Source organism: Bidens hawaiensis, unplaced genomic scaffold (assembly GCF_021521415.1).
Source record: "Bidens hawaiensis isolate Kalapana, Puna unplaced genomic scaffold, B.hawaiensis_p1.1 tig00026662_1, whole genome shotgun sequence".
In the NCBI taxonomy this organism is placed as follows: Eukaryota; Viridiplantae; Streptophyta; class Magnoliopsida; order Asterales; family Asteraceae; genus Bidens; species Bidens hawaiensis.
This window is the reverse complement of record NW_027505077.1, coordinates 19791-47054: the sequence shown is the minus strand read 5'-3', so window position 1 is coordinate 47054 and position 27264 is coordinate 19791. Positions and strand designations below refer to the sequence as shown.

The 27264-nt window shown below is 37.9% G+C and overlaps 1 protein-coding gene and 1 pseudogene across 1 annotated transcript; one reads left to right on the top strand and one right to left on the bottom strand.

Moving 5' to 3' along the window:
* Window positions 1–1491: 1491 nt before the first annotated feature.
* LOC143610538 (uncharacterized) lies at window positions 1492–6806 on the bottom strand. The gene is made up of 5 exons (XM_077084994.1): window positions 6682–6806; window positions 5660–5893; window positions 2397–2480; window positions 2178–2307; window positions 1492–2076 (listed from the first exon to the last, which is right to left on the bottom strand). Exons 1-5 carry the CDS (start codon window positions 6804–6806, stop codon window positions 1768–1770), a joined length of 882 nt encoding a protein of 293 aa, XP_076941109.1. The 3' UTR covers window positions 1492–1767.
* Window positions 6807–24070: 17264 nt separating this feature from the next.
* On the top strand, window positions 24071–25779 carry LOC143610539 (leucine-rich repeat extensin-like protein 2 pseudogene; annotated as a pseudogene).
* The last annotated feature ends 1485 nt before the right edge of the window (window positions 25780–27264 follow it).

Here is a 27264-nt window from a genome sequence, read left to right as displayed (position 1 = left end):
CGGGGAGACCCTTGGACCACTGAAAACTAATTTGCGCTTGTTGTGCCCTTATATTTCTCTAACGCGCTTTTTCTGCTCCTTCTCGTCAGTTGACCGTCGTTAATTGACGGATGCCAAGGTCATTTTGGTAATCATCTCTTAATAATAATAATAATAATAATAATAATAATAATTATTATTATTATTATTATTATTATTATTATTATTATTATTATTACCTTCAAGTAAGAAGGAATCAAGTCTGGAACAGAGAGTTTGGTTTCATCTACAGCAAACTGAATAAACTTTTGGTATGAATAATAACCAGAGGCTGCTTTCATTAAACATGTACACCTTAATTATACATCTTCACCATCATCTTCATAACAAGTAATTAAAACCTTATCTCTTCAAACCCTAGATTTCATCACTTAAACCCTCAAATCTCTCAAATCTCACCACCATTCGCTTCAATAATTCAACCACTGCACCTATAACTCATTCCAATCAAAACCCCTAACCTCCGACACCACATCAGCAGCCGTCGCCATGGTTTTCGGTCATCTCGTTTTTCCGACACCGGTATTATTTAATAACGAAACAATCGTTTTTTCCGGCAGATGGTGATTCCGACATTTAATCGTTTTTCCGGCACCGGTATTGTTTTCCGGCACTAGTGTTTGAATTGGAAACTTATTGGGTTGGTTTGGTTATCTTGGAATGAGAGAGAGAGAGAGAGAGAGAGAGAGATGAATGTTTCATTGAGAGATTGAGATGATAATGATGATGAATATCTGGAAATGCATAAAGAGATTAAGATGATGAAAATGATGATGATAGAGATATGGAGACGATGATGGGGAAACCTTTAATGAAGTGATGAATATAGATTTCATATTGTATATGTATAACAAACATCATATCTGTTCAAATGGTAGGTTTTGTTTGTTGTTAAACCAAATATCGGGGGGTTCGAACCCCATCATCTACACGATTTTGAAAGATAAATTTTATAATTAATTATAGGCTTAGGGGTAAAATGGCCATTTCAACCTTTTTTGGTTAGTCAATGACGGTCAACTGACGGAAGGAGCAGAAAAAGCGCGCCGGATAAATATAAGAGCACAACAAGCGCAAATTAGTTGTCAGTGGTCCAAAGGTCTCCCACAGATATTTTTCAGGGAGTCAAATGATAATTTTCTCTTACTTTTATATGGTGTTTTAATTTCTTTTATACGAATATATGGTGTTTTAATTTCTTTTATACGAACGAATTTCTACAAATTAAGCAAAGTGCAAACGTAACAATAAAAGTAACAAAGACTCCAACTATGCACTGCTTCATAAGTCATAAGTTTATAACCCATGTTCTTCTAAACTAACGCCACGGAAACTATCAAATCCCTTATCTTAACTCCTCAAAAAATGAAATAAAATAGTAGTAAAATATTTTATTACAGTTAGAATTGTATTAAGTGAAAAACTAAGCTTTGCCCTCCCTCCCTCTCGAACTTGTCGCTATCCTAATTGAACCGTATCAAGCAAACAAACAAAAACTTAGACTTCTACTATATATAATGGCATAAAACTAGATAAGTTGGATTCAAACATCAAACTTCTACATGTTAATGGTACCTTTCAAAACAAACATATTAACCAAATTTCAGTCTTGAAACAAAAAAATGCAGCACTACCATAAAAACAAGACTGATTGTGACCACTTCAGGTACCCAAAAACAAAGACTGATTCCAAAAAACAGCTATCATTTATCAACCACTGCAATGCATCTAATCATCTTCACTAAAATCATCTTCTTCATCACCATCATCATTTTCATCATCATCACCATGAGGATCAGACTTATAATCTGAATCAGCATCATCGTCATCACCTTTACCATGATGTTTGGTGATTTTTTTAGTTGAAATAGATTTGACATCTTCATCCGTGTTATCATCAACATTTTCATCCAACAGCTCGCCTTCTTTATCTGTCGGTGAACACTCGGTTTCATCATCAATGTCTTCTTGCTTTCCATGAGGCCCCCGGGTGTGAATGAGATAATGAGCCACAGATTTGTACCCAAGGTGTAATGCCTAAATTTTTAACATAAATATTACTAATACTCACTACTCTTGATCATAATTATGTTATTAATAAGTGGTATTTTAGATATTGTAAGGTTGATGAAATTAACCTTCCTGTAAAGACTTCCGGTGGGTTTCCACCCTTTGACTCTGCGACAGCGACTGCAGTTGCATATATCTCTACAGACGGGACAAACCCAATCAGGATTTGCATTTGCTTCTATAACATTCTCTCCATATCTGCACAGATGACCAGCATGTAAGCTTATAGTTGAGAAATATAGTTCAAGCGACAAAAGGATCAAAATGGCATAAATCTTGTACTTAACCTCATGTACAAACAATCACCACATAACTGTCCTTGAACACTTGTACACTTGCAGCATTTAGTACGAAGACCTATGGTTTTCTGCCTGCAATTAATCAATCAATCATGCCCAGTAAAATCCCACCGACAGCAAAGCTATAAGTAGGGTCTGGGGAGGGTGGGATGTAGGCACACCGTACCTCTATCCAAAGGAATAAAGAGGTGGCTTCCAGAGAGACCCTCGGCTCTAAGTACATGTGTATGAAGCAAAATAAAGGAAATCAAAGTTTAACAGTTATATAAAAACTACTATTAATTATAATAATATTAATAATAAGATCACAGTTTAACAGCTATATAAAAGCTAATAATAATAATATATGTAAGGGAAATACCGGTATGGTATGTGACCTAAATAAGTTAAGTCTAAGCCCTAAGGTATTCAATTCTCTCTAAAAATCTTTAACTTTAATTCTACTTATCCACGAATTCCTATCCTCAACCATGTCCTCGGAGAGGTTTAGGTCTATCAAATCATGCCTAATCCTCTCATCCCAATTCAATTTCGGTCGTCCTCTACCCCTACTCCCCTCTATAGTAATGTTTTCTACGGATCTAACAGGATTCGTCGTCTGTCTTCTCTTTACATGTCCAAACCATCTCAATCTCCACTCTCTTATCTTGTCTGCTATGTTCGCCAACCCTAATCTCTCGCGAAACACAACGTTTCTTATTCGGTCTAGCCTTGTGTGCCCACACATCCAACGTAGCATTCTCATTTCTACTACCTCTATCTTCCGCACTTGTGCCTTCTTGATGGCCCAACAATCTATTCCATATAGCATTGCAGGTCTAACTGCCACCCTATAGAATTTTCTCTTTAGTTTAGTCGGGAAACTCTTGTCGCACAATATACCTGTGGCTGCTTTCCATCTACACCATCCTACCTGAACTCGGTGGGTCACATCACTGTCTAATTCCCCATCGCTCTGTACAAATGATCCTAAATACTTGAACTTCGTTACCTGCGAGACCACCTGCCCTTCAATTGTGATCTGTGCGTCTTCATTGTCGTTTATCCCACCAAAATCACAGTGGAGGTACTCCGTCTTAGATCGACTAATCTTTAAACCTTTTGTCTCTAAGGTTGTTCGCCACTCCTCAAGCCTCATGTTTAGATCTTGTTTTTTCTCAGCAAGTAACACAATATCGTCTGCGAACATCATGCACCACGGGAGAGTCCCCTGAATCGACTTTGACAACTCATCCAAGACTACTGCAAAAAGAAACGGGCTCAACGCTGACCCCTGGGGAAGACCTACCTCTACAGGAAAGAAATCAGTATCCCCCACTGGCGCACGGACACTTGTTTCACTCCTGATACATATCCATAATTATCTCTATGTATTTCCTGGGCACTCTTCTACCCTCCAAGCACTCCCAGAGCACTTGTCGTGGCACACTGTCGTAAGCCTTTTCTAGGTCAATAAACACCATATGTAGATCACGCTTCTTCTCCCTATACTTTTCCATTAATCTTCTTATAAGGTGTATTGCCTCTGTGGTGGAACGCCCCGGCATGAAGCCAAATTGGTTGACCGTAACCTGAGTTTCTCGTCTAAGTCTAACCTCAATCATTCTTTCCCATAGCTTCATAGTATGACTTAGTAGTTTGATCCCTCGGTAGTTACCACAACATTGGGCGTCTCCTTTGTTCTTATAGATAGGAACTACAACGCTGCTCCTCCACTGGTCTGGCATCTTACCTGATTTGAGAATACTATTGAACAGAGTAGTTAACCACATGACTCCTTCCTCCCCCAGACACTTCCACACCTCGATGGGTATGTTGTCTGGGCCAACCGCCTTAGACCTTCCCATCCTCCTAAGTGCATCCTTCACCTCTTCTCGTGTGATCCGTCGGCAGTAGCAGTTATTCGATTGTTGTCGTTGAAAGTTTGTGTTGTCATGTTCTTCTTGGTAAGCTCTCCCATTGTTAAAATGATTGTGGAAGTAGGTTTGCCATCTTAGCTTGATGTCCTGCTCCTTGACCAGTACATGCCCATCTGTATCCTTTATGAACTTCACCGGTCCTAGATCTTGCCTTCTATGGTTTTCTGCCTGCAATATATGAATTAGTGGCTGAGTGAATATGCAGATTTCATTATATGAACTCCAACACTATCATAAATATACATGAGCAAAATATGCAGTTTATTCGCCTCTTTGTTTGCTTTAGCAATGCATAATGCTAATAGTGGTGGGCTGGCAGGTTCAAGTTGAACCCAAACAGAGCTTGTTTAACTCAATTAAACGAGCCAAACGTGTAAACAAGTTAAATTGTAATCAAGTTGCAAACGAGTTGGCAAATTGTAATAAACGGGTTAAACGTGTTGTAGGCCGACATGTTTAAATAAACAGGTTATTGGGTCAGTAAGTTAACTTAAACATGTTAAACATGCCAACCATTTAGTTAAGCAGGTCAAACCAACACTGATTGTTTATTAAAAGAGTTATATACGACAACCCAAAACGTTGATATTCTCATGAGTCGTGACGTGCCAAAAATTACGACCACTAGCATTAGTGTATTATTAATCACTAACCATCATCATCGTACTCAGTAAATACCACCAATAGCAAAGCTATGGTAGGGTCTAAGGAGGGTAAGATGCAGACAGCCTTACCTCTACCCTGTAAGAATAGAGAGGTTGCTTCCAGTGAGACACCCCCCCCCCCTCGATAGAAGTTTTGCATCAAGCCTTGGACATAAGGCACATAACACTCAACCATCGGGACACCGGCCGATTGGTGCATGTAACCTTGTCTTTCGGCTATCAACGCCACCACATGATGCCTGATTAACCTTCCGCCACTCTTAACGTTATTTTCACAAGATTAGTAAAATAACATCAAAATTAGTGCAGTTTCACTTTTGCCCACCCAATGGTTCACAAATATATACATTATATGTGCGCATCGCAAGCAGGGCGTAATTTTTAATCACTAAGTAAAGAGTACAGACTTTAATGTTCGCTGCAAAAGCATTTTATCTAAAAAAACAACTCTTTTATTACTTCTGAATTGACACCACTTTTATACTTTTGGTAACAGGTTGAAATAATGTTCCAACATAGAAAAATATAGTGATACACACTATACGAGGTAACATTAACAATCTTGCTTAACCACTCACATGTCTGAAAATCAAAATAAGCATCACATTTTACCAAACATATTGCGATTAGGCAAAACTAAAATATAAAAAAACTGAAAATCAAAAACCTGCATTGATGGCAGCTCTTTCCTGCAAATCCATCATAAATGCGGTTCCCCTCATCATCATACCCATCCACCGCAAGTTTCCAGGTTTCTTTGTGATCACCCAACATCTTTTCATGCTCTTCAGTATAAACCTCAGGTTTTGAACCTTCCTTTATTACAATTACAACATTCTTGACAACCTTTTCTTTTGGTGTGCGCTTCTCTGCATAACTAACAGTGGGCAAGATCTTTATCCTGTATAATGATACAAAAGTTCAAGAACAAATAGGATGACATCATACCCCATTAAAACAAAAGCATGCCAACAAATCCGGTTTTAAATGTCTAGTAATAGATGTAAACAAATTAGCAGATAGATCAAATGGATTGATAACTAGAAAAAATAATTATTAACATGACAAAAAAAGTCAAAGCAACCTATTATCCCTAAACACCTTAAATCCATGACAAAATCTAGGTGTGTGCACGGTTCGATTTAGGTCGATTATAGACTAAAACTGAACCAAAAACCAAAACTTCGGCTTTTGAGTTTTTTAAAGACGTCCAGTTTCGGTTTTGCCATCTGGGCTAGAAATTTTTGGGCCGACAAGAGAAGTGGGCCAAAAAATATTGAGTTGGAACTAAACATTTTTCTTAGTTAATAATAAAATTATTTGGGTTGACCGAAATATTAAATTATTATAATTGACTTAAAAATTCAAAATAAAAATGAAATCCAATGTGTTCGGTACTCGATTAGGTTTTGTTGGTTTTAATTACACCCAAAACCAAACTTAGTTTTCAAACAAAACAAAAAACCAAACCGCCAATTTTTGTTCTGGTTTGGCTTTTGCAGTTTTACACCAATAAAATGCCGAAACTAAACAAGCATTAAGATGAGGAAATGAGATCCTTTCGAACCGATTCAAAAATTTAGTAGCATAATTAAGATCTAATGGTAAGATAACGGGATATACATTTAAACGATTATTATATTAATCTCAATAATGTGTTAAAACCTAAAAGCCCCTTTCAAATGTTACCTAGAAGACCGTCTCGGAGAGGCAGACGATGAGGGCAAGGGTTTCTGTGGACGAAGGGTTTTGGGTTTGGGTTTGGGTTTGGGTTTGAGGTTATGAGAGAGCTCGGCAATGCCGAGGCTTTGCATCCGCTGAAGGTTCCTCTCTAGACTGCTCGTACTCGGCAACGCCCTCACTCTTGCTCACCATTTCTGCTGCAATACCGGAGGAATGAGAATCAACCTAGGCTTTTCAGTCCATGTTATGTTATAAGGACGTGATTGGCTGGAGGAGTTGTTGATGGCGGAAAACTCTTTATTGGGTCGGCGGGATCCGAATCATAAAACCGGGCTTCAAAACTAAAAAGGTAATATTGCCTGTTTTGAATTGTCAAGCGCCAAGGCTACATTTCACATTTTTCTAATTTCAAACCATTGGCATGGCACCATTTTGTATTTTAAATAAAAGACCGATATAGAATCTCATTTACACAATTATATATATATATAATATACTAGTCTATATGTCTGTGTGACACACGGATGGTTGAAAAAATAACTTTTTAAACACATTAATAAATATAATCTATGAAATTTTAAAATAACTTTTCAAACTAAAAGTTGGATATAAACTGTCATTTCTATCAAAAGAGTCAAACGTGAAAGATGTAAACGTTTTCCCCCTTCTTTCATTCACAATAATAGATTACAATATATACAGCCAGCAATCCCTTATTTTAGGGATAAATATCAACCTTTCAAATAATAAGATAAACATATGTCTTCTAAACTAATCGGGATTCTATTACACCCCCGCAGTCGAAGCAGGAGGAGGCCGAATGCTTAGACTGGATCTGAAGTCATCGAACAATAACTTTGGTAGACCCTTTGTGAAAATGTCTGCTATCTGAAATCTAGTTGGGACATGAACAATCCGGACGTGACCCTTTCTTACTTGTTCACGAACAAAATGAATGTCGAGTTCAATGTGCTTGGTGCGTTGGTGTTGAACCGGATTCCCCGACAGGTATATTGCACTAATGTTATCACAGTAAACCAGTGTAGCCTTCGAAAGCGGTCTATGTAGCTCGAGTAATAAATTACGTAGCCAACAAATTTCAGCTACCACATTTGCAACCCCCCTGTATTCAATGGCGGATCCAGCATACAAACGGGTGGTTCCCCGGAACCACCCGAGTTTCGAAATAATAGTGTACGGATATATAGAAGACGCGTAGGAACCACCTTATAAATTAAGAGGGAACCACCTAAAAAAAATTCCTGGATCCGCCACTGCCTGTATTCCGCTTCAGCACTCGACCTTGAAACTGTGGTTTGTCGTTTTGAAGACCAAGACAGCAAATTTTCTCCAACGTACATGCAATAACCAGAGGTGGACTGACGAGTGTCCGGGCAACCAGCCCAATCGGCATCGGTGTAAGCCCTCAGTGTGGATTCCTTGAACAGTGCAAGCGTGAGACCGTAGCTGGTTGTGCCTCGAAGATACCGCAGAACTTGAAGGAGAGCATTCCAATGAGAGATTTTAGGAGCATGCATGTGAATGCATACTTGTTGTACCGCGTACGAAATATCCGGCCTAGTAAACGTAAGATATTGAAGGGCGCCGGCCAAGCTGCGGTAAAGGGTTGGATCACGAAAATCTTCACCGTCATTATTGCTGAGTTTTGGTTTTGTATCGACTGGAGTCGGGACAGATTTACATGTGGTCATTCCCGCGCGTTCCAGAATATCACTAACATAATTTTGTTGAGATAAAAAAAGAGTATTTCCGGTTCGTTTAACAGAGATGCCCAAGAAGAAACTAAGGGGCCCAAGGTCTTTCATTGCAAACTCCGCTGCTAAGGTGGCGATAAGGCTGACCCGTAGATTATCAGAGGATGTGGTAAGAATAATGTCGTCGACATAGATAAGAAGATATGCTGTGTCACTCCCCTAATGAAATACGAAAAGCGAATTATCACACTTACTTTGTACAAAGCCCATGGTGGTAACAAAATCTGTGAACCATTGGTACCACGCCCATGGTGCCTGTTTTAACCCGTATAAAGATTTCGTTAATCGGCAGACATGATCAGGATATTGTGGGTTACGAAAACCCATGGGCTGATACATATACACTGTTTCATTCAAATTGCCATGTAAGAACGCATTTGTCACATCGAGCTAGTGTATGAACCATGACTGGGTCAAGGCTAGTGATAAGACGGTGCGTATGGTTGCCGGTTTAACCACCGGGCTGAAGGTTTCACCACAGTCTACCCCCATTTGTTGGTTTCTTCCGTCACATACCAGCCTCGCTTTATACCTTTCTAGAGAACCGTCCGATTTAAACTTGTGACGGAATAGCCACATGCTTCGTATTATGTTCATATCGTGTGTACGCGGAACCAATTCCCACATCTTATTCTTAATAAGGGCATCAAATTCAACAGTCATTGCATGGCGCCATTCCGGTATGGACAAGGCAACAGTAGGATTGCGGGGAATGGGTACGGGTGAGATAGTATTGAGATTAAAAGTTTGTCTTGGTTTGGAGATGCCGTCCATCGACCGGGTTCTGATGGTTCGGCTCGAGGTGGGTGGTGCCGAGGGAGTGGGGGCTGTTTTGTTTTGCGTTTGTGAAGTGGGTTCGGGCTGAGGGGTGGTGATTTGAGACGGAACAGTGGTTTGGGCAGGCTGTTGAGATTGGGCCACTGGCGGTTTGGGTCGTCTCGAGTAGGTAATAGTGGTAGGCTGGTGAGTTGTGTTGGGAGGGGTACCGGGGACAGGTGTTGGTGGTGTAGGGTGCTGGTTATGAGTAGGATAGGAATTTGGGTTTGGGTCAATATGAGGCCAGTGAGAGATATGAATTGGATCGGTAAGGAAAGTATAAGTTTGTAGTTTCGGTTGGTTAATATTGCGGAATGGGAAAACGTTTTCGTCGAATCTTACATGACGACAGATGATTATTTTATTATTAGAGAGATCTAGGCATTTGTACCCACGATGTTGAGTAGGGTACCCGAGAAAAACACACGGTTTGGATCGATGTTGTAGTTTGTGGATGGTAGTATGTGGAAGTAAGGGATAACACAAACATCCGAACACTCTAAGGTGTTCGTATGTCGGTGTTCGGTGATATAGAAGTTGGGTGGGGGTTTGTGTAACGATTCCGACGAAACCAGGTATACCCTAACCGGTAGACGTTAGTTACGTCATATGTAATGTCGGGTACATGAGTTACCATGGTAATTATACGAGAATACATGGTTCATTGTATTGATTGTACGTGAATATATAATTCACCGTATTGAATATGCGATCAAACGATCGATAGTTATTGAAACCCGAATGAATCGAGGGTTCAATTATAGACGAGATATATGATATTTAGTGATGTTACGAAGTATTAAAGCTTCAGGATAAGTGGATTAAAGCGCAGAAAAAGGATTTCGATTTAATGGTACGTCGGTACGTTAAACGAAACCTTTATTACCAAACCGAGCAAGAGACGATCGATCAAGCCGAAAAAGATGCACAATTATTAATACTATGATATTTTAAGTTAATAAATGTCATGGTTTAAGTTTTTAATTCGGTTTTATATAAATTTTATTTTTAAGCCGAAAAACGACCGTTTTAGCCTCGTTTTAAGCCGAATTAAACGTTTAACCGAAAAACGAACTGAACCAGATTATCCAAAACATTATCCGGATTACGAGTATCCGAATATGTGGCCACAAATGAAGATGTGGGTCCCCACCCCACCCTCCAAAGGTCCGATCGGACCACCTCTCCCCACACTTCATTTCATTTTTTTTTTTACAAACATAATCCAACAAACCACCAATTCTCTCAAGTTCTTGAACCAAAACCCGAGACCCTAGCAAGAAAAACCAAGGTAAAGATCGTGTATGTACGTGTTTATGTTCGTTTCTTGAGTTTTCTTTCAAGAAAATGAGGTTTCCAAGTGAAAAAGGGTGAAAACCCGAGATGGAACCGATTCTTATACGATCAAGTGATGTATACGGGTTATATAAGGGATCTTGGTCCAAGAAAGGAGTTAAACGAATCAAAAACGAATTTTTACGGTTAAATCTTTGTTTTAGTATCATAACCGTAACCATGAAAGAAATTGCTTGATCGTGAGTGTAACTTGCTTGGTATTGTGGTATGTTGTTTGTAGGCTCTGTATTTAGTGGTAGATAAGGCGGAAAGATGAGTTTGTAGCTTGTAGTGGCGGAAAACGAAAGGTATATTCGGTTATGTTCGGTTTTGGGAAATTTGGACAGATTATTGATGCTTTAGAGTTAGGTCATGAAATTTTACAGAGGTGTTAAACACATGAAAATATGAGTTCTGTGAATTTTTGGTAATTTTTGGATAAAGGATGAACATTTGGTGAATTTAATGCTTGGTTTTGGCCAAAAATGGTGAAAAATAGTTAAATATCATGAAAAATTCTGGAAAATTGCAGATAAGCTTTTCATATCATGTATAAGTCACACACAAAATTTGAGGTCCGTTGGAGAAGTCTAAGTAGGCTTTTCGGTTAAACGAGTTCTAGGGATTTCTAGCTCGGTTTTAGTAAAAAGGGCATGTAAAAGAATATTTTAGTTCTGGAAAAATTACAGGGGACTATGTGGATGGCAGGGGACATCCAGGAAAAATTTGGGATTTTTCTAAGATCATTTGGTATTTACGACATATTTAGTGTTTAAATGGTGTTAAAAATAGATAAATAAATTTTAAATATAAGAATTAATTCTGGAAATATTTTTATAAAATTTCCCACTGTTAAAAAGTGATTTGTGCAAAATTTCAAGATCCGAGAGTAAACGGATAATTATTTGTGCTAATTATCAAACTTTTAAAGTTAAAACGCGTAAACCGGTGAAGTTCGCTTAAGCGAGCTGACTGGTGTATAAAAACCCTAAAAATGAGCTATTTTCATATAAATGAGTTAGACAAGTAAAAATAAATCATTCGAAAATAATTCGGATGATTTGAGTAATTTTAACCTATTTTAACAGTTTCCGGTACGCCAAAGACGGAAACGGGTCCCGCGGCCAATCGGGACGTCTAAACCGAGCTATAATTTCACATCTTTAATTAAATTACCAGTCAACCACTATTTTCGGGTCGTGTGTGACCAAACTCATTTTTGAAACATAAAAACGGATAACCGTGCTAGGCACGCAAAACGAGAAAAACGACTAATAGTTGTTGTGATCATGGAACTCTAAACGACATCACAATCTGAGTCCGGAGAAGTGTTTCTGGGTTAACCTTGCCCCCAGAACGGGTACAGTGCTGGGTTAACAGTGTCCCCAGATGTACCAGTTGATACGGTTAAAAGATTATATAAACAATAAGTGTATAATAACGATCTTAGGGATCATATTACAGATTGGACGCGTTAATTGATAATGATTGTTGTTACCTGCTTGCATGTGCTAAGGTGAGTTTCACGAGCCCCTTTTTCTGAATTGTTTTCAAATATTTTCCCGGGGCGGAAAGCATGTTACTATTGAAATGTTTAAATACATACTGAACGCATGGATTTGCGTGTATTTATAAATATTTGATTGTACGGGAATCGTACGGAGTGAGTACAGGACTGGGTTAACAGTGTCCCCAGATGTCTTTAGAAGTGTTTCCGGGTTAACATTGCCCCCGGAGTGAGTACAGTACTGGGTTAACAGTGTCCCCAGGGGTTCATAAAAGTGTTTCTGGGTTAACATTGTCCCCGGAGTGAGTACAGTACTGGGTTAACAGTGTCCCCAGATAATATTATATTATGATATGGATTTATCATGGTTTACTAAAATTGTGAAACTCACCAACTATTCGTAGTTGACCCGTTTTCTCACATGCTTTTCAGGTACAATTAAGATGAAGTGATTGCTTACGTGCTAAGTGCTTGATGTGTGTAAGATTTGCGTGCGGGATGTTAGGATACATTATGACAGATAGAATTATGTATCGTATGGTATGATGTGTGTATCACCTAGACGGTAATGAAATACGAGATAATGTAATTTTGAAGTATATTAATGCATTCAGTTTTCTTTATATACAATGTGGTTGATATCAGAGGTGTCTGTCGCATCCCGTTTACGTTTCCGCTGCGGTTGCGGGGTGTTACAGTTTGATTGTTGATTGTTTTGGAAGGTAGGATATTCATTAAATATGTTGCAACCTCTAGCGCGTGATGCCAAAGGTTGTTGGGTAGATTGGCTTGGGCTAGAATGGTGCGAATGATGTTGTTTAAAGACCGAATTTTACGTTCAGCCTTCCCATTTTGCGAGGATGTGTAGGGCAAGAAAATCGGAAGAGCATTCCGTGTTTTTGGCAGAATGCTTGAAAGGAACTATTGGAGTATTCCTTTCCGTTATCGCATTGTATTTGTTTTACCGATCGTTCAAATTGGGTTTGGATTAATTTGTAAAGTTGTTTGAAAGCATCTAGGACGTGAGATTTATGAGAAAGAGGAAAAGTCCATAAAAAATTGGTCAAATCATCGATAAATAGTATGTAATATCGATGTCCACCGGTACTTATAATTGGGGATGTCCACAAGTCACTATGTAATAAATCAAAAGGCATAAAAGTAGAAGTAGTAGAATTAGTAAAGGGAAGTCTAATACTTTTACCAAAAACACATGACTGACAGAGTTTAACGTTTGACTTATTACAAGAAATATAATTGGAATTTTTGAGTGACTGTAAAGACTCAGGACCCGGATGACCTAATCGTTGATGCCACACGTCTTGCGAGATTGCAGCAAATGAAGATGGTGTCTCCGGCGTCAAAGGATAGAGGTCCCCGGTGCTATTGCTGCGGAGGATACACGCCTTGGTCTTGAGATTCTTCAAAAGAAAACCATAAGGGTCAAATTTAATAGAAACTTGATTGTCGGTTGTAAGGCGACGAACCGACAATAAGTTTTTAATTATGTGTGGGGCTAGCAGAACGTTATTAAGTTTAAGTGGCGGAAAGGGTGGTGGTAAGGTTTGATTGCCATGTCCAGTTACCGGTATGGTATTACCGTCGCCTACAACTATGTTTCGTGAGATACCCTTATTAGAAAAAGACGAAAAATTACCTGGGTTATTTGTCATATGATTTGAGGCGCCGGTGTCCATGAACCAGGGCTGCTCCGGAGGGTGGAGCGACATAGTGTAGAGAGCCTGGTCAATATCTGTAGGTGTGTACCCCATGGGGTATGCTTGTGTCGGCCTCGGGCCTAGAATACCTTGTCCTGTGTTCTGTTGGGGCTGCTTGTTTTAGGTCGGATAGGGGCAGGGGGTGAAGCGGCCCAGGCCTGCCAGTTTGTATTGGCTTGAGTTGTGTTGGGCCAATGACCCAAGAAGGAAGCCCAAAGAGCATAGTATCCAGGTTGTTGTTGGACTTGTTGTCCACAACCTCTGCCAGTGTAACCTCGGCCGCGACCGCGGCCACGTCCGCGTGTCCTACCACGTCCACGTTCACTAGATGCATCAGCGCGGCTGGTAGAGGAGGAGTCGGAGAGATATGTATCTGGTTTTGAGGAAGCCGCAAGGGCCTGACCGGCCTGTGTTGCGGAGTGGAGTGACATGGCCTCCCGTTCCGACTCTTCTTGACATAGCTTTGAACGGACGATATTGAAATCTGGGAGCGGCTCTGTGTTCCGAATAATGGCGGCGATGGTGTGATATTGTTCAGTTAGCCCCCCAAGCAGCTTTAGGACTAGTTGAGTGTGAGTAAGCGGGATATCAACGTTTGCGAGGCGGTCGGCTAGCACTTTAACCTCTTGGCAATAAGAAGCCATATCCTTGAACGATTCCAAACGTGTATTAGTAAGTTTGGATTGTAGATGAAGAGCACGAGAGCACTTGTTGTCTTGGAATAGGTTCTCTAGGGCGACCCATGCATCATGCGCCGTTGCGTTCTTCTTCATGATTGTTTGGATTAGGTCGTGTGAGATCGTCCCGTAAATCCATTGTAAAACAATGGCGTCAATCCGTCTCCATTGTTCCTGATCTGTGGCAGCACCTACAGCAGCCTTGTCATTTTCGGTGGAAGTAGAAGATTGTGTGGCAGGACGTGGAGCAAGGTGATCGTCTACAAGATAGGCCGTGCAATGGATCCGGAAGAGTTCGGACCATGTGTTGTATTGAGCATCTTCGTTGTTGAGGGTAATGGGGACGAAGTGTTTAATGTTGGACACCGTTATGGCTGGATGGAGTTTGGCCTCCATGTTCAAAGGATTAAGGGAGACTGAAGGGATACGAGAAGAACACATAAGGAGAGGCCGATTGTAGAAGAATCGGCTAGGGTTAGGAGAGGGGATAGGATCTTAGGCTATTGATACCATGAAAGATGTAAACGTTTCCCCCCTTATTTCATTCACAATAATAGATTACAATATATACAACAAGGAATCCCTTATTTTAGGGATAAATATCAACCTTTCAAATAATAAGATAAACATATGTCTTCTAAACTAATCGGGATTCTATTAAAATGCTTACCATTGAACCACCCCTACGAGAGCTTGAGGTGGGCCAAGCCTTAGTTACCGATGAGGGCATGTTATCAAGAGGGGCCCAAGCTTTTAATAATAATATATAGATCATACAAATCATATTTGTGGGTAAATTATGTGTCTTACTGTCTGAAATTTAACTTTTATTTTTATAAATTAGCCAATCAGTTGTTTTGTTTAATAGTTAGGGCCAAAAATAATAAATTACTCAAGTTAGCAACCCAGTTAATTAATTCATAATTAGCCCAATATACTTAATTGTTTACTCTTAAGAACCTTGTTTTTGTTTATCGTAATCATAATTATAATTATCGTCTATATTTGTCAAATTTATATCTAAAAGTCGTTGTTTAGGCTATGTGTAGCGGAGAGGCTACAAATTGGGCGAATTGTGACACGTGGCGCTCGGTCAGCAAATGATAGGTTTTTGTTGTTGGAATGTAATGGTGTTGTAGCCTCTCACTGCCACGTCACCATCTTTTATTATTTTCTTTCTATAATTAAACTAAACAAATAAAAACCCATTAAATTAAATAATTAAATAAAAATACATTAAAATTCAAAAAGAAATACAAAAAAATACATAACAAAAAAAAATTAATATCCATAATATTCGTGCATTTTTTCAACTTGTCGTCGTTGCAATAATGCGGCCTTTTTCATGTAACCCGTCCGCTTTGAGGGATTCGTAGTTTTTCATTTGTCGTAGTTAAAACGTATGGGCTAGCTTTTCGTGGTATTTGTTGGATGCTTTCATGTCGTTTCCCATTTCCACGGCGTGTGTTTCGAAACGACTGAACACCTCGTTTAGATGTTCGACTCCTTCACAAGTCAGCGTATTGAATCGTGACGACGACGAACCCTCCCCTTTATTTGTATTATTTTTCTTGCTCTCCCGTGGGGTCGATCCAACTCATGTACTTCTTCGTCGTCGTCGTCGTCTAAATTAACCGCGTCGTTTTCGTCAACAAAGTTGAAGTTACGAGCATCGGAGGGTGTGTTTGGTGTGCTCAGATTTGTCGACAACGATGTCCTCGACTTTTTTAAAGGCCGGGATGATGCGCCGGCTCGTCGAGCGACCGAAACTGTGGGTGCCCCATTCCATTTCGCGCATACCCTTAGTTTTTCCCAACAATTTAAATGCTTGAACTCTTTCACGATCCGCCCTTCGGTTTGCCCTTGAGCTCGAAAGTCGCTTAACGCTTTAGATTGGATGTCGGCGTCGTTTTGGCTGCTACGCCAACCGGTCCCGCGCAATATATCCCGACAAATTTTTGGCAATCGGAATTAAGGGCCTTCCAGTGGGCTTGAACCGCTTCTTTACCCCGGTAGTCTTCGGGTTTACCCGTTAACGCAAGCTAAGCTTCAAATACTTTCCTCCAAAATATCCCGACGGCTTGAAAGTTAGCTACAAATTAAAATTATTTGTCACAATTAATATACATTTTTAATAAATACTAAATAAAGTTATATAAATAGTTAATATTAATATACTTACCAACGTCGGCTTTCATCCGAAACGACGTTCTAAGCCCTTGCGAGGGCTACTTCCTCCTCCTCGGTCCATTGCTTGTATGGATCACGTTGCGCCATCGGCTCCCCCGGTTGTTCTTTTTTTTGTGTTACAGGCCGGCTTTTGGCTTGAACCGGAGGCCCGTGTCATTTGAGTCTCTGGCACCGTCACCAGCTACGGCTCCGGTTGGGGAGACCCGAAAGCCGACATGAGGTTTTGAGGCATGAGGTAATTGGCACACATGTTTAAGTTCGGGTAGGGGAAAAGGAAACTGATAGTTTTGGTTCGGGTGTTCGGGTTCCATTGCATGTTTACGTTCGGTTGATTTTGCTAACCATGAAAATTGACCGAAAGGAGGGAATGGGTGGTTCAAATTGTTTTTAGGATTCATTTTTTTTGTTGTTTTTGAAGAACTTGGTTATGTGTAGTGTATGAAATGGATTATGGATATGAGTTTGGAGAAGAAGAGTTATATGTATATATATATTGTTTAAAATAATTTGCTACTTTTTAAATATGACCGTTTGGGCCAACGGTTATTTTTTGAATACAATAATAATATATTCGGCGACCCCCCCCCCCCCACACCCCTAAATCGAGGGTGGAGGGAGGGGTGCGCGCTTTCTCGCCGGAATTCGCTCCTAAATGTAGCCCATTACATATGGCGTTAGTGTTCATCTGCAACACCCGAAAAGTTGGACCGTATCAAAATTACTTATCTTGACTCAAGCCCTAATAATCTATTACTAAACCCACTAAAATGTACACCCACAACTCTCCGAGTCACCAGTTGAGGCATTATAAGGCTGATGAAGCCAACCGTCCTCTGGTGAATTCCCACCCTTTTAAACTTATTATCAAATTAACCCACTCACAAAATGTTGCATTTGTCTATCATAAGCAGTCATCTAACATGTTACAAAACCATTGGATTGTACCTTTCAAAACCAATATACCATAGAAACAAAACATTGATTCCAAAAAACAACTATCATAAAAACTCAACATTGATTCCAAAAAACAATTATCATTTTATCTATTTGTGGCCATCTTCATGAGGTTTTATCATCTGCGTGTTCTTGCTTTCTGTGTGAATGAGATAATGAGCCACCGACTGGTACCCAAGACGTAACACCTGAAACAATGTAAACATAAATATTACTAATACTCACCATTTTTGGTCATAACTGTTAACTAATAAATGGTATTTGGATATGTAGGGTTGATCAAGTTAACCTTTTTGTATATATCTCCGGTGGGTTCCTGCCCTTTTAATCTGCCACAGACAATGCAGTTGCATATGTCTCTACATACAGGACATATCCAACCCGGATTTGCGTTTGCTTCTACAACATTCTCACCATATCTGCACAGAGGACCAACATGTATACTTATAGTTGATAAATATAGTTCAAGTGACAAAAATAATAAACCGAACTAGGAAGAAAGGGTCTTCTACTTAACCTCCTGAACAAGCAATCACCACATAGCTGTCCTTTAAGATTTGAACACTTGCAGCATTTAGTACAAAGACCTGTAGTTTTCTCCCTGCAAAATATGAATTAGTGACCGAGTAAATTTGCAGTTTTCATTAACACCATCATGAGTATACTGTATACATATGGCAAGCAGTGGTATATAATGAAGACATGTTTACTTAAACAGCCTAAATATGCAGTGTGCATTAAATCGACTCATATAAAGAGAAACAGAGAACACAAAACCTGCATTGATGACACCTGGTTCCTTCTTTACTAGGAGGCCTTGCTGAATCAGTATAACTAACAGTGGGCAAGACCTTTATCCTATACAATGTTACAAAATTTAAAGAACAAATAAGATACTTTAAAACAAAAACACGCCATAAAATCCGTAGTTTTCAATGTCGGGATGCAATAGGTGAAGTAAACAGATTAGCAGATGGTTCAAATGAATTGATGACTTAAGCAGAAATGATTATAAAGAGGTCAAATTAACCTAATAACCCTAAACACCATAAGTCCATGACAAAATCCCTAAACCAAACAAGCATTAAAGTGAAGAAATCGGATTCTTTCCACCAACCAAGCATGTTAGTTGCATAATCAAGATCTAATCGTAACATAACCAGATATATATATTGTAAGCAGGGGTGTACATGAAACCAAAAAACCGAACATAAACAAAAACTAACGGTTTGGTTTTATAATTTTTGAACACCAAACTTACGATTCTGTTTTGGTTTTGCATGTAATAAAAATCAAATATAACAACCCGAATTTATAGATTCTCATTCTTTATTTTTTATTATAGGTAACTTAAAATAATTTAATAAATATGTAGCTCAAATACTTTAACCCAAATATGTAATAATTGATCAATTAGCTATTATTTAACCGATTGATTTAGGTCCAAATTTATTAATTTTGGCAAAAAAATAAGTTTCATCCCAAAACTTGCAAACTCAAATGGCAAAACATATAAAACCGAAGTTTTGGTTCTGGCTTTCAGCCCAAAGGAACACCTAAAATCCACGGATCGATAAAGAAATGTATATTGTAATTATTACTACTATAATAATAAAAAGTAAAATAAAATGTATGAAAACCTAGAAGATCGTCTGGGCAAACCAGCCGATGAAACCGGGGGTTTCTGTGGACGAACAGTTTTGGGTTTGAGATTACGAGACGAGAGAGGTCGAGGCTCTGCATCCGTTGAAGGTTCTGTTTGATTCGTTCCTCTCGAGACTGCTCATACTCTGCAACTCCGTCACTCTTTTGTACCCTCTTATTACTCACCATTTCTGCTGCTTGGTGTTTGAAGCGATCACCACTGAGGAGGATGTCTAGGGTTTTGAGTATTGTTGATGGCGGGAAATTGCTTGTTGAGTCAACCGGGTTTGAAAAAGAAAACGTAACTGAAAACCGGACGTTACAATCAATCCCCTAAAATCATGTAGGAAGAAATAAAGAATTGGCAATTTATATGGTCTGAGTTACAAGTGATTGTCAGCAGAGGCGTTTACGGTTCGGTTTTAAACCGTCTAAACAGATCGTCGGTTTTGTTTCGCGGTTGGTTTTTGTTTATAAATTTCGGTCGGTCAACCATAATGAACGGTTTGATTTACAGTTTATTTAATAACCGTTCGAATAAAACCGGACCGGACCATTAGATTTGATAATATATTTTAGTTCTTGTTATATATTTTATAGGGAAAAGATTCAATACAATAATACATTAACGTGCAACAGGTACGCAAATCCATTTTTTCATGAAATCGATCCATGAATTCACATCCCAACATCTCGGAATTGTCAGTAAATATCCAATTAATCATTTTGTTACCGAAAAAAAAACAGTTTTTGATGGTTAATCGATCAATTTTTCACTTTTTTTCGCGAAAACCGTTTTTGAGCGTTTTAGGTCTTTGTTTGAGCGTTTTAGGGTTTAGTTGAGCGTTTTTTAGCGTTTTAGTACTTTTGCCTTTGTTTTTTTCATTTTAGCGTCTCGCGTACCTATCATACGTTAAGGCATTATTGTACAGTATCTCGACCATATTTTATAATACATATATTTAGTTATCTATATTTAATATTTGATTCAATTACTTAATATGAATATAGGTTAAATCTATTTTTAGCTTTAAAGTGTAGCAGCATACCACAATCTGTAGATATATAAACTTAAGGCTTGTGCTTTTAGATTATTTCATAAGACGGTTATATTTTATTTCTTTTATTTGAATAATGAGATGAAACAAGATTGTTCTATGCATTTTGGATAATGTTTTGTTTTATTTTTTGTGGGTTTTTATTATAAAGACAAACAAGTTTAAGACTTTAAACCGTGAAAACAAACCGGACCAGACAGTTAGTAACGGTTCGGTTTGGTTCGGTTTTGATTGTTGACGGTTCGATTTCGGTTTTCAATTATCAAAAACCGGTACTAATGGTTTGGTCACGGTTTAACCCAAAAACCGTTCAAACCGGACCGTGAACACCGCTAGTTGTGAGAGAAAAACAATGATTTTTTTGTAAATTTGAGGAAAATTTGATTGCGCCTATTTATTTTTTAATACTTGTTTATTTGGTTGCGAGTAAATGAAAGAGAACATTGTAATGATAAAACTATAAAAATATATTATTTAATTGAACATGAGAGAGACATGTAGTGTTTTTTAGTGTAATTATGAAGACAATGATGAAGGATGGGCTGTGAATGCTCTTAGATCATTTTGATTATCGGAAATTGAATATTTTCAAAAATAAAAGATGAATTTTTAATGTAATAAAGGTAAAATATTCTTAAACCAAACATCTCCCCTATCTACCTATACTATTAAAGCAACACCATTTTTCACATATCATTTGATGAGACCATCCACATAGGCGGGCCAAGTGTACAAGTTTCCAATTTTTACAATATTCCTTCATGAATGACAAAATTAAAAATATATTGTTGATGGAAATTGAACTCACTACTTGCCTTAAAATGTTTATATATATTTTTGGATTATTCGTTTTACATTACGAATAATTCTAATATATGTGTGTGTGTGTGTGTGTATAATGAATTTTATTTTAATTTATTGTAAGAAAGTTGATAGTATACTTAGGATTTGATGATGAAAGAGTTTCACAAATAACTGAGATGTTATAACCCGGTTTAAAAGCTATTTAGGTTTGCTAAGACCGATAACTTGTTTATTTTTTACAATAAATTGTTTATTAATTATAAATGATGTAGTTTTTTTTTAAATCGGATACTAATTTTTAGTATATCCATATTTTATAGGATTTTCATATCAAATATTTGGTGAGATTAATTTTTAATTTAATGAGATGTTATAACTCATTTAAGGGTTATATGGGTTTGATGACCCATACCCGTGAATTCAGATCAAATGCATGAGAAGCCTCTATTTACAAATAAAACAATTTGGTGACTTGAGAGAATTTAGAAAGGTTTTGCTTATATATAGATAATTAAGATATACACACACGTACTACTATAATAATATTATACAAAAAACATTCCAGGCAACAAATCCATATCCCCCCCCCCCAACCACCACCACTTATAACCGAGGGGATGTTCTCGCCCTAAGTCTCTCAATACGTTCGAGTTTGTAGCCCACTATACATGGCCTAATACATAAGCTATTAATATATTTCATCTAAAATGTGTCAAATATGTGTTGATTTTGAAAAGGTTTAAACAACTTGATGATAGTAAGTTGTATTTTTTTTAAAAGAAAAGTTATTTTTTTTTGCACTTTACGGGATTTGAAGTTTTGAATTCATAATCTTCTATTTTTTTTTCACATTTTAATCATCTTACCATCCCACTAAAATGGGAATGACTAGTAAGTTGTTGGATGATCTAAAAACACAAAACAACTTTTGCACCTAAATTGAAGCATGTCCATGGTTTTATAGCCTAGTGGCATCCTGGTGGTGGGATAAGACTTAGGGACCATAAGATCCTGGGTTCGAATCCTACAAGGGGGTTTCCCAAGATTATTGGGTTTCCTCTTGAATTGGTGGTTAGGCATTATTGCCTAGTGGGGATGGATATGATCGCGTGATTCTGCTGGTGACACGATGATACTCTAGTGGTCCGTGAGTGATCCTAATCTGCCGTTCAAAAAAAATTGAAGCATATACATTGTTAACGAAACAAGTAACTTGGTTTTAGCTTTAGTACGTGGATGATCTAAAAACACAAACAGTGCCGGCTCTAGTGTGAAGATTGTAAGGCAAAACTTTTAGGCCTCCATATTTTAAAGACTTCATTTTTTTAAAATATTCCATAGCCTATTTTCTTAGCAAATTACGCCATTGATAGTGCATTTATTTATGTTTTGTAAAGAGAAGAGAAGAAGCTTTTGAAACAAAAGTGATAGGTTGTGGCTTTGCTCTGTTTTTGTTGTTGGTAATTGTTATCATCTTTGAGAAGATATAGTTGCTAGCAAAAAAAAATATCTGGTAAAAGCAATTTAACTTTTTACTACTTAAAAACGGCTGTGGTGATTATCCAAAACATATCCTCTTTTTATTTTTAATACAACAAAAAATATCATTTTTCTTTTGTTACTTTTACATTTTAATATAAAATAATCGGAAGTTTTAAAATACGTAGTTACTTAGAATACACTTTGTGTTTTTCTCTTAAATAAACTTGTAAAAAAATATTCTATATGTATTTGGAAAATAGAAACATATATATTTGAAATATAACTCTTTGTAATAAAATATATATTCAAATGTAAAAAAACCTGGATAAAATAGTATATTTAAAGTTATACGAATATCCAATAATTAAAATAAAATAATATGTCCAAAGTTTATCCGACTTACATATTACTATTGCTTAGAACTAAATACGAAGTAATATGTTAATGAAAATTATAAAATATCAATTAACTTTTTCTCTATACTTCAACAATATAATGAAAATTATATTAATTTTGAATTAACAATTAACTTTTTTTCTATACTTCAACAATGACTTATAGAAAGAGGCCTTAAATGTGTTGTGAGTTTTAGGCCACTTAAAGTGTTGAGCCGGCCCTGAACACAAAACAACATTTGCACCTAAATTGAAACATATACATTGTTAACGAAGCAAGAAACTTGCTTTTTAGCTTTAGAACGTAAATAATATCACATATAGTCAAGTAGTCAACTCCGGGTCATCAACATGATTTATACTATTTACAAGAACATTTATGCACCTCTAATAGAACCTCACTCTTCAAGAAGAAAAACCAAGGAAACATCAACTCGACTAAACGTAACACTCCGCTAGCTAGATTTCTTATTTATTCAAAAGCTCATGCTTCTCACCACACCTTTCAAATATTAATAATTGATTCAGACTTTTATCTATATGTGGATGACATTCAATATTGAAAGTTATAATGATACACAACAAAACTGGCAAATATATATATATATTTTTTTTGAACGGCCAACTAAGTAACGCCGGGTATTCCGTACGCGGCTCCCATTGGCTAAAGGTAGCCCGAGCCGGCCACTAGTCCGGACGGACGGAGCCCGTAGCGGTCCACCTATTGAGGGATTCACCGGATAAAACCCGACCCCCACGCCCGCCAAATGGCACGACAGCGAGGAGCCGGTAAAACCGGGTGAGATCAGGACTCGAACCCTGGCAAGCCATGGTCATCCCTCATATCTCCCATATAAATTGGTGGTAGTGAGGTTTGAACCTCCTATCTCACACTAATAAACTGAAATAAATCAAGAATATATATAAATCAAGAATAACGACCACCTCTTGTTTTTTAGTGTCCTCTTTAACAAAATCTAGCGACAATGAAGGAATGTCTCAAGAAATAAACATATATTGTTGTTTTCATGGCATGAAGAGGATTTGTTGGTAAATATGATGATATAGATTCCATAACCATATATAATTCCCTCCATAATTCTTCCTTGTATAATGGAGTTCCTTTAACCAAACTATGCCCAAAACCTTCCACCATGAAAGCCTTATGCTGCCTTCTTTTCCTCTCTCTTTTCTCCATTATCTCGTCCCGGTCGCTATCTCTTTCGCTAAACACGCGACGTCACCTCGCCCAAACAAAAGAAACCGACCCTCTATTTACTGGTAGTTTTGAAATCAACATTGATGCCCGTTTACATTTTCCTAATTTTAGGCTTAAAAAGGCATATTATGCTCTCCAAGAATGGAAAAGGTTCATATTTTCAGACCCAGAAGACATGACCAAAAATTGGGAAGGCGAAGATGTGTGCTCGTACAATGGTGTGTTTTGTGCAAAAGCACCTGATGATCCTAACTCAATGACTGTCGCTGGGATTGATCTAAACCATGCTGATATCGCAGGCCATCTCGTGCCACATTTGGGGCTATTAACCGATCTTAGCATATTTCATGTAAATTCCAATAGATTTTGCGGGATTCTCCCCGAAAGCTTCTCAAAGCTTACGATCTTACACGAATTAGACGTAAGTAACAACCGACTCGTGGGCCCTTTCCCTCACGTTGTTTTGGAAATGCGTAGATTAAGGTATCTAGACATAAGGTATAACAACTTTGAAGGAGAGTTACCCCCTCAACTATTTGACATGAACCTTGACGCTATTTTCTTAAACAACAATCGATTTTCCTCAGAAATACCTGAAAACATCGGAAACTCAAACGCTTCGGTTATCGTGTTCGCAAACAACCATTTCAAAGGATGCATTCCTAAAGGCATCGGGCAGATGAAATGCTTAGACGAGGTTATTTTCACCGATAACGAGTTGTCCGGTTGTGTACCGGATGAATTAGGGTTACTAGAGAACATCACAATATTGGATTTGAGTGAAAACAAATTTGTGGGGGCTATTCCTGAAGGTTTCCAAAACTTCAAGTGTGTTGAAGTAATTGACATCCGTAAAAATGAGTTGATTGGTTCGGTAGTTGAAAATATTTGCACGTTACCTAAGTTAACAAACTTTACATTTTCAAACAATTATTTTAACGGACTGGAACCAAAATGTGAAAAACGGGTTAGACCGGACCTTGTTTTGGACTACAAGGAGAATTGTTTACCCAAAAAAGAGGATCAAAGAACCGAGGAGAAGTGTGAACCGGTGGTGAACCGGGAGATTGATTGTGAAGCTACCGGGTGTAAACCGCCGGCTGAGAGCGACGAGGAGTCTAAAAAGCGAAAACCCCCAAAAAAGAAACCTCCACCTGTGCCAAAACCGCCACCAACACCCTCACCAGAACCACCTAAACCGCCACCGGTTCAACCACCTCCTCCACCGGTTCAACCACCACCACCACCGGTTCAGCCACCACCGCCCCCGGTTCAACCACCACCACCACCAATACCAAGCCCACCTCCTCCGGTACCTACGCCCCCGCCGGTTCCGTCTCCGGTTCCCTTTGATGATGTGGTTCTTCCACCGAATAGTGGGGCGCGTTACCCGTCACCGCCGCCGCCTATGTTTCCGGGATACTGAATGTTTAGATTGTTAGAATTTTTGTACGTGTTACCGAATTTAAATGTTAGTAGATTTATTTAAGAATTCCATTTGTAAACTAACTTTGGTTAATTAAGGTACTAACTATGCATGTTTCGATTCCGATGATGCACCTCTAGCAACACAGGAACAACATGGAGTGATGGATGGAGATTATTTATAAAGTTTTAGCCACAAGAAAAATTCAATAAGTTCTTATTTTTCTAGCTTATTTCATTTGTTAGATTTTTAATAGTACAGAAGTTATGTAATAGCGTGTTGTAAGAATTATTTGGTGGGAATTTAGCTTATTTAATTGATAAAAAGGATCTGTAATTTTTAGTTTCATGTATATATATTTTATATAAAAAATACGGTTAATTATACACATTCAACAAGTAACACATGGGTCATTAAAACTACTAGTTTGATTTAATGATAAAAGTGTATGAATATGACCTTTAAGTAAAAGGTTGTAGTATCTAATCTCATATAAAACATGAAATAAAATAGAAGTACAGGCAAAAAATTAGTCTTTAAAAAAGCACATATGCCAATTAAAATATAGTTGTGGGTTATCTGAGTCAGCCCACATCAAGTAAACCCGTTAGGGTCCGGTGACTTTGCCTCTTTAAATAGATACATCACTCCTTAACTTCAACTCATGATTCAATTTACCATATAAAAAACTTTCTATTGTCGTATAATCTTTCTCTCTATTTTGAGATATTGATTTTCCTTTCTCTCGTGTTGATCGTTCTAGGTGAGATCAATGGTGGAAACAACCGTGTTTAAAGTGAGATGATGAATGAAAAAAATTGTTGGAGCCTATTAGATAACTTTTGTAACTAATATTAGTTAAAGGACACGTTATATAAATATGGTTAGTATATAACCTATCATTTTGTAAACCCTAATCATGACAATCGATACAAGCTTATAATTTACACACATAAAGGTATTATGATTTGGTATCAGAGCTGCCACCGTTGTCGGAGCTCCGGTATTCATTTTCACCACACAATCAGTTAACAATCAAAGCTACAATCGGTTCACAATCCGATATGCAACCATCACAAACAACAAGCTCGGCCAGCCGCCATCGTAATTTCTGCAACAACCAGACACTCTCGTCGTCGAACAAAACCCTAGATTTACAAACTCCCGGATGGTCGTACGATAATTCCGAAGAAACCTGACCTTCAGTGACATCAGAATGATGTGAAACACCTTTTTCCCTACATTTTTTTTTATTTTTGCGAAATACAATGGAGCATAAGTCCCAAATGTTCTAAAACGTACGGGTATTAAAAGGACATTTACATATTTTACCCTTGAAGTTTCATTTATTGACAAAACTAGCCCTTCAAGCAAGATGATCATAAAAGGCTAAGATATAAAGTTTTGATATTTAACTTATCATTTTTAGACTTCAGACAGTCATATGTTATTTGATACCGAATACAAGACGTTGCACAAGACCCTAAACAAATTACTTGTTTTCGATTGGAGGCTAATTATCTTTTCCTGATAAACTATGTATATTATCATTTGCTTAAAGTTAAATGTTCAATTTTCTATTTGATTTC

Coding starts and splice junctions, on each gene's coding strand:
- LOC143610538 (XM_077084994.1), bottom strand. CDS start 6,806: ATGCAAAGCCTCGGCATTGCCGAGCTCTCTCATAACCTCAAACCCAAA. Junction 2,481..5,659: donor AAGAGCTGCCATCAATGCAG/GTTTTTGATTTT, acceptor GATTAATTGCAG/GCAGAAAACCATAGGTCTTC. Junction 2,077..2,177: donor CCGGAAGTCTTTACAGGAAG/GTTAATTTCATC, acceptor TTAAAAATTTAG/GCATTACACCTTGGGTACAA.